The sequence below is a fragment of the Lytechinus pictus genome, chromosome 1 (genome assembly GCF_037042905.1).
Source record: "Lytechinus pictus isolate F3 Inbred chromosome 1, Lp3.0, whole genome shotgun sequence".
Lineage (NCBI taxonomy): Eukaryota > Metazoa > Echinodermata > Echinoidea > Temnopleuroida > Toxopneustidae > Lytechinus > Lytechinus pictus.
Window position 1 is genome coordinate 38,553,390 of NC_087245.1, and position 12,595 is coordinate 38,565,984.

The 12,595-nt window shown below is 35.4% G+C and overlaps 1 protein-coding gene across 1 annotated transcript; it reads left to right on the top strand.

Moving 5' to 3' along the window:
- The first annotated feature begins 5,501 nt into the window (after positions 1 to 5,501).
- LOC129284263 (uncharacterized) lies at positions 5,502 to 12,157 on the top strand. Its single transcript, XM_054919692.2, has 5 exons — positions 5,502 to 5,663; positions 6,724 to 6,922; positions 8,041 to 8,097; positions 9,090 to 9,293; positions 10,725 to 12,157. The coding sequence occupies exons 2-5, from the start codon at positions 6,734 to 6,736 to the stop codon at positions 10,881 to 10,883; spliced, it is 609 nt and encodes a 202-aa protein (XP_054775667.2). The 5' UTR covers positions 5,502 to 5,663; positions 6,724 to 6,733; the 3' UTR covers positions 10,884 to 12,157.
- The last annotated feature ends 438 nt before the right edge of the window (positions 12,158 to 12,595 follow it).

The following is a 12,595-nucleotide window of genomic DNA, read 5'->3' on the forward strand; positions in this document are numbered from 1 at the left end:
ACATGTACACAGTCATGTATTTTTTTACTTTGTTATTCAATGAGCAGCTTCATTTGCCCTTTATTCATTTTTCATTAGAGCAAATATTTTGTATAATGCTCTTTGTTTACAGTTTATTTCTCTGAGATGAAGTGAGATTTCTATGCTACGCATACTTTTAAACATTTCTTCTCATGCAAATGTGATCACAACTATTTTTGAGTTTTTTTTTTTAGTGGTGTTCATTATCAATCATGAGTCGTGGACTACCTACAGAATCTATATATATATGTAGATAGCTGTATATATATGGCCATGCGTCTTGAACTCGGCCCCACAAGAATGTGGTTTTGTTACGCTTTTTCATTTTTGTTCGGTTTAACATACCATATCTCAGTTGAACGGAGAGATATTATCATGAAATTGGTATCATTTTAAAACTAAATATATACTCTATCAGGTCTACATGTAAAAAAATGAGCATAATAGCACGTAAATTCGCGACACCGCGATTGATTGAACAAGAAATTGCAAGGGTGGTGGGGGGGAGAGGAGGGGCGAAGAGGTACACACAAAGTCTATGGGAAAGTCACGTTTCATATTTAAACATGAATAACTTTAGTATACGGGGGGCTAGAGAATTTATCTTGGTCTCATTTTAAACCTTGAAGTGAGTAATATGATAATCCAACAGTCTTTACAATTTATTTCAATCAGCAATTATTGATTTAAAAAAGACCTACATGTAAAATTCTACATATAAAAAAACAAAAAAAAATCTTGCATTTACAATTTATGATGTGATTTTTTGGCTGAATTGAGATGCCATTTGCAAGCGGAGTATGAGCTGTATCAGGGGTGATAGTATAAGCTTTCATGCAAATCAATTTGAGTCATTTTATCGATAAAATGAATAAAACACGGATTGTTGAGGGGTGGTGGAAGCGGTACACATTACATGCAAGTCTATGGGATTGTTGTATTGCTAGTTACTATTAAACATGCATAACTTTGGTTTCCAAGGGGCTGGAACTTTGATTTTGGTCTCATTTTACAGCTAAGCTGAATATAACGGGTATAATAATACCCTCTATACATATCTTACAATTATTAATTAATTATGGTTTATTAGAAATTTAAGGTAAAGACTATAAGAATGTTGATTTTCGATATTTGAAATTTACATAAATTTGCATAACAAAATTACCTCAATGAAATTATTGAACCCCCTTAAGTTATATATCATTTGAAAAGGAATTTCTTGAGCAATACAAATCTGATAACTATTTAATGGTGTGGGCAAAGAGAAAACAAATATGGATGTCTGAAAATGAAGTATATCGGGGGTCCTAAAATTTTGAATATTTTCATTCATAAAATGTGAGCAGTTCACCCTACCTAATTTTTAATGCCATTTTTGGAATCCTCATGAAATTTGCTTTCAGAAAAAGTATACTTTTGTATGGATAGGATGAATATTTTCAAAGTTATGACCATTTCCATTCCAATAGGTGCACTATCATTAGATTCAGGCACTGTAACACAAATGGGGCGAGTTCAAGATGCATGGGCAGATATATGGATAATACTCTATCATAGTTTGAATGATAATTCCTTTAACATTTGTTCAAACCATGTTCATTTTGATATGAAATAACTTATCTTGATATTGATCAACTTAGAGTACAATGTGAGATCCTTGACAGCTGGCTATGATATGTGTAAAATTATCAGTTAATGAATGTGCAAGTTGCAATCATGTTTATTTTTAGCAATGAATGTGAATGGGCTAATACTGTTCTTATTTTGGATAGGGACCCTCTTTCAAGCTTCTCTGTGAGTCCTGAAATAGTTCATGCAATTATTTGACCCCTGTAATGTATTTCAATACTGATTCATATAAAACATGGTATTTGTTTGGTGTTGAGTATAGACTCACTCATTCATTCACTCGTTCATTTATTCATTCACTCGTTCATTCATTCATTCAATTCCAAGAATTTATTCCAGACACAGATGCGTATTCAGGGGTCCAAATCCACAAACTGTTTTAACTTAGAATTGATATCTTTAAAAAAAAACAGGATGATCTTCTGTTTGGGATGTATAAGGTCAGAGCAAGCCCAGGGTATGTATTACCAATACAATGTAAGCACAAAATAATCATAAAGGGGAAAATGACGTTGGTATGCACACATATATAGTACTCTGCTCAGAGTGAAACTAACATAGATTGAAGAGCTTGACAATAAAATCATGTTTCTTGAAAAATTTGTCAGTTATTGTTAAACTGTATGTAATGTACATGAAAAGAGAAGTCGTTTGTGACATTGACCAAACACAATTTGTAGTATTACAAAATCAAAACAGCAATCCCCATTCATATTACCGATGTGGTAATGCATATATTCCTGTAACAAGTATGATATCCCAATTAATTAATAGACACATGTACTGCCAAAAGGCTTTAAAGCAATCCATCTTGAGTGACAATTGTTTTCTACCTTGCATAAAGTTTATTTTGCCTTTCAGAAAATGCCTAATTTCATGAACATTTTCTAACTTCATTGTGCCTTTTAAACCTATTTTTATGGTTGAGGCCAGCCAGATGACAGATGTATTGACCAGTCTTTCCAGTTTGCTTGTATTTTTTGCTCTGCAGGTTGTATGATAGACATTATGTATGTACATCAATATTCAGTTTATGCAGATATTTTTCAACATAATATTTAAACTACATTGTGCTTTCATGGGTTCGCAAGTTGTCACTGATGAATTTATAAACTATTGAAATATATTTATTTTTGAAGAGTTTGTTTTTCTCTCTGTACACTTTGTGTCTTTAAAAGAGCAGTGATATTTTTGCTCTTTTCTTTAAATTACCAGAATGCCTTCACTCTCACTTAGATGGATAAGGAGAAAATATAAATGATTATATTAAAGGTGTAAGGTAAATGCATTAATTAAATTAGAAAATATAGACCTTTGTGCAGGGTGTAACTTTTAGTAATACTTTTTGTTTTACAATCATGTATTCTATATTACTTAAATATGAATATTTATCATGAATTAAGTAATTATGTAATCTCTACTGTTTTTCTACTGTTTTGTCTTTCTATAACTATATTCTCTAAACTGACAAAGAAAATCATGTTTTATAAAAAAAAATTGAAATCATGGGAGATTCATTTTATTTGTATTAAATGAAGACAAAATATATATGTGTATATATTAAGATGGTGAAATATGTTTCTTATGAAAGTGAGTGTTGTTAGATTGATATCAGTTCAGTTAAAAATTAAAATCATTCATAGGTGGAAAGGGGTGTGTTAATTTTGACCTTTGAAGATATGATATTTTTCACATTTATGGTCATGGGTCATCCAGGGATGTTGATATTGTTTTGTGAGCAGCTCTCAGTGAATATTTGAGTCTTAACTCTGGGGTTTTTTTTCACGGTGATAGTTTTGATATATTGACTGCCATTTCTGTCTGCATCACTTTTGTAAAATAAATATTTATGATATGAACTAATAGTTGTTGCTCTCTTTTGTGTGAGGTTTTGTTATACTGTAGAGAGGATGAGAGAGGGAGGGGCTGTGGAAAGGGGGTGAGTGTGGTATGTAGGGTTCCCAGCCCATCAGGGAAATCAGGGAAAATTATTTTACTTTTTTCCAGTCAGGGAAAAATCAGGGAATATGATTTTTTTTAATACCTCAAATCAGGGGAAAATGCCTCAAATGAGGGAAAAATCTGGAAATTTTGATCGGCCCAAAAGTTAAAAGCACGGTAGTCGGTCAGACTCTGTTATATATTGTTGCTTATCAATACAACATCCATTGAATGACTGGTTATGGTGGGGGGGTGGGCGTTAGTTATTTTTTTACATGTAATCCACTGCAACTTAAAACACATGCGAAACTGAGAATGGGTTTAAAGGACAAGTCCACCCCAACAAAAAGTTGATTCGAATGAAAAGAGAAAAATCCAACAAGCATAACACTGAAAATTTCTTCAAAATCGGATGTAAAATAAGAAAGTTGTGACATTTTAAAGTTTCACAAAACAGTTATATTCACATCCTTGTCTGTATGCAAATGAGGAGACTGATGACATCACTCACTATTTTTTTTTGTATTTTATGATATGAAGTATTCGAATTTTCTCCCTGTTGTGTGAAACAACGATTAATTCCTCCCTGAACATGCGCAATTGGCATTGTTTAATACTATATGGTTCAATCAAGTTTGTCCTTATTGTCGAATCTGTAAAAAAAATGAAAATATTGTATAATTCAAACATTAAAAATAAAAAAAAATAGTGAGTGAGGGACATCATTGACTGTCTCATTTGCATGTCACTGAGTTGTGCATATCAGTTTTGTGAAAAATAAGCGAAACTTTAAATTGTCATAACTTTCCTATTTTACATGAAATTTATGAAATTTTCAGTATAACGCTTGTTTGAATTTTCTCTATCTATTCATATCAACATTTTTCTGGATGGACTTTACCTTTAAATAATTATCAGGGGAAAATCAGGGAATTTTGTTTTCTTGAAAAGCTGAGAACCCTGGGTATGACATACAGAAAGAGGGGGCGGGGAGGGAGGGTAAGGGGGAAGAGTGAGTCAAAAGAGAGATAAAAAGAGACCGACGTACGTGAGAGAGAGAAAGACAGACATGCAAAAGAGAGAGAGACAAAATACAGGCAGAGAGAGGGAGAGAGAGGCAGACAGAAAGAAATGGAAGGAGTAAAGACGGGGAAAAGGAAACAAGAGAGAGGGGGAGAAAAAGTAAGACAAAGAGAAAACCAGAATAAAAAGAAAGGGGCTCGAGGTAATTGGATAGGGGAGGAGAACCAGTGATATTAAATGCAAATGGCTAACTCGAGAACAATACATTGTGAGAGGGGACCAATGGGAGTTTCAGATCGATGGGGAAGGATTTAGACAAATGAATACATTAAATTTTATTTAAACGCTCTGGTATGCGATCGAAAAGAGCAAACAATTTCCTTTCTTTCTCTCTCCAAACAATAATGCCCATGGATGTCGTAGAAATAAACATGCTCCAAAATCGCACACTTGAAAATTAAAAAAATATATTGTCAACGACTTAATGAGTCTCCATGATTACCCCCCCCCCCCCTCAAAGACTCGGCTGATAATCTGTGCCGCTTGTAAGGTTAAGACCTTTAAAACTCAGTATTATACAGTCATGTCTGCATGGGGGTAACGCCACTGGATACTGGGACAGGGAGCACCCCCATTGCCTTTTAAAGTAGTGAAGGGGTATAGAGAGAGAGGGGGGAAATTGAGGGATCTGGACGGCTTAACTACCCTGTAATTCAACTGGAATAAAATTATGACAGCATATTTAGATGATCTTGCCATCCCCTTCCCCGGCCCTAAGCCCCACCCCCTCTTGCAAAATATCATACCGAATAATTTCTTCACTTAACATCAAATATCTTTACAAACACCTGGTGCTATGTTATCAATATCTCTCACAAGATAACGGTAAAGGTGGCGGCACGAAAGTTCAAAGTCTATTTGCTCTAGACCAAATAATGAAATTACACGACATCTCATTTTCAAAATTGGCATTTCTTTTGCACATTCATAGACAACATACACCTATACATTCAAGGAATCGGAATTTGTTGTTTCAAGAGTTATACGAGGTAAGTGATTTAATATTCCAGTATCACTATAAATGTAGCTTTCTCATTGTTATTCACTTTCTCCTCGCCCTTTCTCTCTTTCTTTTCATTCCCTTATCTCCATTTGAGATCGCTTTCGCTAATTTAGATTCATACGAAGCAAAATCAAATTTAATTAACTTCCCCTTTCCAGTTTTGAAGGCTAATGATAATACTGCCTTGAATTCACAATGATGTTTACTCAGCTCCATTCGATCATTTCACTTTATCATGTTTATAGAGCTAAAGCATGCTGCGATCGTCAGAACGACTTTTTGAGGAATGGATATAGGTTGTCATTCACTGAGAATTAAGATGATGATATTTAGAATCATTGGCATTCAGGTTTTTTTTTTGGGGGGGGGGGGGTTACACCGAAAATGTGGGTATAGAGAGAAAAAGGAAGGGAAAGAGTGAAATATGTTGTTTTGAAAATATCATGTCAAAAAAACTATTTAAGAAATATATAGACTTTGTATTAATTTGTTTTTTCTTTTTAGAACTTTTGCTCCATCCGCCATATTTGAGCCTCTCATTTTTTTAAATCACTATTATTTTTAGTTCACCACGCCACTGACTGGTTAGAACTTTCAAGTCTAATCATTGCAAAACGAAATATTATTCATTCATCATGTTCATATTCTAAGACTGAGTTTACAGGGGCGGATCCAGGATTTTTCGAAAGGGAGGGGGCACATTTTCTCGAGGAAAAAAAATTGCCAGGACAAGCAGAAAAAAGGTGTTTTAACCAAAAAATAAAGGGGATTTCGTCCACGAAAAAAATGACAAGCGAAAAAAAAGGGTTTAAACCCAAAATTAAGGGTATTTCGGCCTCGAAAAAATTTGACAAGCCAAAAAAAAAGGTCTTCACTTTCAAAAGGGGGAGCACACTTCTGTTTTAACGGCAATTTTACATTACAAATTTTAATTGTGCCTCTCAAAAGCCGGCCCGTGCCTCCCCCCCCCTGGATCCGCCAGTGCTGCTAAGGGTCTATCCTCAAACATTCCACAATTAAATATATACATATATATATTCAAACAGAAACAAAGTAATGACGAGTGGCAAGAAAGAGAAGCTGAAGGACGAACCACGTCCGCAACCCGACATCGTCTGGACGGAGATGACTCGGGCACTTGCCCAGGTGGTCATTGGTAACCTCATGATCATCCTCGGGGCAGGCTCTATCAGTTACTACTGTTACCTGTGTTATGTGTCAGCTGGGATCTGGGTCGGCCTTACGGTGAGTTTTCTTCTTGGTATTATTAACTTCATTATCAGGTATTTATATTAATTTTGGTAAGAACATGAAGAAGCGTTTTGAAGAAGTGTTTTGGGCGTTTGGATGAAAGTGGTTGGATAGTCATATGCAACACCTCCACGATCGTTCTAATCATCATCACCATTATCATCACCGTCATCATCATCATCATCATCACAGGCATCATTATCATCATCACTATCACAATCATCATCATCGTTAATCATCAATGTCGTCATCATATATATATATATATATGCTTGTTAAAAGGATGCTCCGGGCTGAAGATATTATGATATAAACAGATAAAGAAAAATCAGCCAACAAAACACAAAAAATCTGATCAAAATCGGACAAGGAATAAAAAAAAAGTTATGGTATTTTAAAGATTTGCATTATTCCGATGAAACAGTTCTAGATATGTCTTCATAAATATTCAATGAGCAAATTGATGATGTCATATCCCCACTTGTTCTTTTGTATTTTATAATATATAAAATTAGGTTTATTCAATTTTTTTCTACCAACAACAGAAAATATTGGATTGACAACTGATTTAATGCATTAGATATTCATTGCTGCAACTTATTTAATTATAAAGGAGACACATTGTTCACACATGTATGAAAAAATGGAACAATTATGAATTCATGTAATTACATAAGAAAAGGGAAAGTGGGATGTGACATCATCAGCCCACCTAATGAATATTCATGATGACGTACATATATAACTATTTTCACAAAATATTGCTAAACTTTAAAAACCAATAACTTCGTTATTTGTTATCCGATTTTGATGAAATTTTCATCATCTTGCTCAGTATTTTACTATATCTATTTAGATATAAATATTTTCAGCCCGGAGATTCCTTTAAATCCTGAGGAAATTGCTCGTTTTCAGAGCTATTATACCGCTGATGTGCTCATGCACTATATACTATTCTCACTGCAATGAATTTTGTTGCATAATGCGGAGCAATAATACAGTGAATAATATTAGATTTTTATACGCAAATACTAATGTAAGAATTTGACGCAGTCCTTGTGATTGTATTACCTTATTAAAAAAATTAATATGCATGTGTATTTTTTCCACAGGTGATGGCCACAGGCATCATTGGCGTTATACATGCATCTCGAAGTTCATACGGAGTGGTACGTTTTTCTTGATATTAAATTTAGTTGAATTCATTTCTGGAATGTTGGCATTTATCTCTCCCGGGTTTATTTATCTTTTTTTTAATTATTATTATATGGGTCTGGTGTATTTAAAGATTTTTGAAGCCTTGCCACAATAGCCCCCTTTTTTTTTCTTTCTTCCTTTTTTTTTTTGGGGGGGGGGTGGCTTTCAATTTTTCAACATTGTCACATATATCAAATGTATCTTTATATATTTTATAGAAGAATGAGATAGTTTAGGAATATCGTGCTTTTCTCAAAGTCCAATTCGTCAATTCATTTTTTTTGTCAAAGCAATAGGCCTAATTATGAATACCATCTTTCATATTTTTTCTTCTATTTCATCAAAACTATCATTGTCTTAAACAATAAAACGAAAGCTTTACTCTCCAAAATGTTGGTCATATTTATGTAGACAAAGTTTATTTCATCGTGATCCTGCTTATAGACCGCCATAACTCCATCTCTGTATATCAGCGAACATTGAGAAGAAACGTATTACCCCCCCCCCTTAAGCCAGAGGCCTAATGAGTAAAAAAAAAATAGGGGGCCAGCCAAGGTGTGTGGGGCAAAATTTCTTTTAAAAAAAACCGCGATCGAACGAAGCGAGTGATAACTTTTTTTGTTTAAACATTTTGCATACAAAATAGTATGGTGATATATTGTGACATCATTATTCAGAAAATAATATCACATTACACCCCCTTTTATTTCAATTTTCTCTCTCGTCTCCTTTTTTTTGGGGGGTCGATTTTTGAGGGGTCCATGGCCCGCAGCCCCCCCCCCCCCCCACACACACACACACACCATATCTGTACGACAGTGCTCCCAATTGTTTATAATCATGCAAATATGTTGTGCCTTCTGCCCAACAATTGCTCGTCCTGGGTGAAAATTTTGTGGGGAAAAATATAGACTGACCAGAATTTTTTTTTAATGACCCCCTTCTCTTTCAACTTACATCGCAGGAATACACCTACAGTATCATGCTGGTTATCGCTATGACCTTCGCCGTGGCTTTGTTTGGGGTCGAGGTCGCCGCCTACGTCTACGACAGTCGAGATTGTGACAAGCCCATTTTCGGCAACCACACTACCACCGCACCCACCACCGCATCACAACCATCCTGGTCGCCTTATACAACCCACTCCTCCTGGCCATCCTCCTGCATCGTAAATAACCTTTTGTTTTATTCTTTGACGCGGCCCGTATTATATAGGGAGCACTTGTCGGCACTTTTTCTCCGACAGTTGCCATAGTAACAGTGCTTCTCAGCCAATGAGAATCGAGGAAAGTTGTCAGATCTGACACCTCGTCGGACGATAATGGTGGAATGCTACCCTGGGGGGCGTTTCATGAAAGGACTTGTCGGACGTTTTATCCGCCAAGTCCTGTTTTATCTGACAGTTACCATGGTAACAGTGCCTCTCAACCAATCAAAATCCACGAAAGCTGTCAGATCTGACAACTTGTCGGACAAAACAAGTTGATAAAATGCTCCCCTGGATTCAGATTTAATATAGGGATAGTCAATTGTGACACAACAAGTCTTTTAGAATAAAAGTTGAATTTATCAGCTTATTTGGCACTCTTACCATTCACAGCCATACGATAACAATAACCACGATAGTTTTCTTTTCCCATTGAGCCACGGAGAAATAAATCGGCAAGCAAAAGATGCCTACAATGTAATTAGCAAAACCTTTACATCTTCAAATGGCTTCTCATAAATTATTTTAGCTGTAGAGCATGGTCTATTTTAGTCGGGACTTCAGAAAACGGACCTTCGTGTATTCATTTAGGCCCTTAGTTATTTTCGTCATCAGTCTCGAAATTGTTGTCGTAATGACGATACCATTAGTAATTTTTAAAATATTCTCTTTGTTATAACGATGAGTTTATAGGCTACTTCCCACAATTAAATTTTGGAGTAGAACTATATTTTCATACAATCAGTATTTTTTTTATCTAGGCTGCCTTTGAACTAATTTATCTATTTAATTATTTATTTATTAATCAATGTATCAAGTTATGTCTGTTTAATGATTTATTCATTTTTAATGTCTTTTTGATGCGGTAGCTTTTGTATGTATAGGGGTCAAGTGCCTCCCCCAAAACCAGATATTAGATTACCCAGGCATTATAAATATGAATTTAAAAAGGATGAAATTTACGGTAAGCATTCCATTACAAGGCGAAAAAGGTGTAAGACTTTGTTTTATTTTTAATTCATTTTCAATTAATTAATGTGAGTGCGTCGTGGTCTAGTGGTTCTGACTCTCGCCTTTGAAACAGAGGATCGTGGGTTCGAATCCCAGTCAAGGCGCATTTTCCTTTAGCAAAGAAATTTATCCACACTGTGCTGCACTCGGCCCAGGTGAGGTGAATGGGTACCCGGCAGGAGTAATTCCCGTGCATGCAATGAGCGCCGGTGATGGTAGCTCGAGCTAAAGCCGGGCTAGTAATAGCAGCGCTTTGTATCCTCTGGCAAAAAGCGCTTTATAAATCCAGCTATTATTATTATTAATTAGATTGGACAAGACAGCCAGTACTATAACAATTCTCCTCTCACTTTGTATTTTCCCGCCAAATCAACGTGACAGATGGAGTGCGTCTACATCCATGCAGCCGAAGGTGTATTGAGTCTCCTGGAATTCGCGGGGTCAGTCGTTTGCATCTACTACCTATTCCAGTCGAAGAAGAAGGCAGCTCCTCCTCCTTACGAGGCTATGATGCCAGACCCAATCCCCTACAAGGCTTAATCAACAATTTGGGGTATTTCATCAAGACCACGCACCTTCTTCCACCTAATGTGGGCCTACACTACAAAAACTACCCCAAAAAATATTTGCTTTTACTATTCATATTGCTTTTGCTTTTAATTTTACATGGGAATTTGTACAAGTAATTTAATGGTCGAAAATGAATGAAATAATTTTTTTCCCTACGTGAAATTTGTACAAGTAAAATGATTAAATTTGAACTTTGGGAAAAGAAACTGTATAAATTTTTTTTAAACTGCAGGTATTTTGTTAGTATTAATGGAAAATCACTTGAAATAACATCACTGCAATTCGAAATTAACTCCGTTTTATACAGAGCCTACTAAGTATACTAAATAAATGGCTTTTAAAATGAATAGATAAATAAATAAAGCTTTTGAGTGTTTATTTCAATACTTCCTCGATGATATTTCGTGTCTTGATAAATGCCCATATTGAATATTCAATTATCTTTCAAAAAAAAGAGTCACATACAGACAGTGTATGAGAATGAATGGCTTATGTCAATGATATTGTTAGCTTCATCCTTTATCAATAATGGGAAGTGACTATCAGATATTAAATCCAGACCATTAAAAAAATGTTTTAAAAATATGAATGTCAATCTTATGATTTCCTCTCATCTCAACAACTCTCAAAAAGTGATGGTATTACACGGTTATGTTACAGCTCGAGCGTAATTTGAAAGGCGAGTGAGGTTAGACAGGGGTCCAGCGTAGGTCCTATATTAGTTGGCAAACATTATTATTGCCGAATTATTCTGTCATTAAAATCACCCGAAAAAAGGTGTAGGTACAAAAATATCACTATATGTGTCATATTTTCATCAATCTTGTAAGCAAGTGTATTAATTACATTAGCATGTTTGCAAATTTCGGGTATGAGAAAAAAAAATATGTGAGGAATTATTTTGTTCGAGAGAACCGGATTGAGAGATGGCGGAGGGGGGGGGTAAAGAAAAATGAATGAGATGAAGCAAGAGAGAGAATAGAGTGAAGAGAGGGAGAGAGGGGATGGAGAAGGGGGAAGGGAGAGAGAGAGAGAGAGAGGGGAAGAAAGGGGCATGGAGGGGGAGAGAGGAGAGAGTAGTGAGAGAGTGGTCGCGTGGTATTGCTCTTTTCCAGCCAATCAGAAACAATATACTTAAAAGCTTCATAACAATATTGTTAATGATGAAGTAACTAACTCTGATCAGGGGTACACACCCTCTAAAAACACTGAGTAAAAGTTTACCCAATCTTGGGTAAAAAGGGAACATGCATGTGTGTGCTGAGTATTTTTTTTACCCCATATTGGGCTATTTCAACGCAACATTGTCACTTTTTACCCAACCAACATGCATGTTCCAATTTTTCCAAATATTGGGTAAACCTTTTTTAGAGTGCAATGAAAGCACTCCAGCACAACTTTTTTTTCCACACGCGATTTTTTTTGTACCGAACTGGTTTAAATGTATTGTGGCGAATAAGAAGGATAGAGTGAAAGATGAGAAGAAATAAATAATCCCACCGCTGTCACCAAATGTGGCAAAATTGGGAAGTGAACAAAGACAAGAAACATAGATTTAAGAGAGAGGATAAAAGAGGAAATAGGAATGAGTGGAGAAGTAAAAGAAAAGATGAAGAAAGTGAAATTTCTATGTAATATACCCTGAATTCCTCACACTTTTCTACCAAAACATAAATCAATCA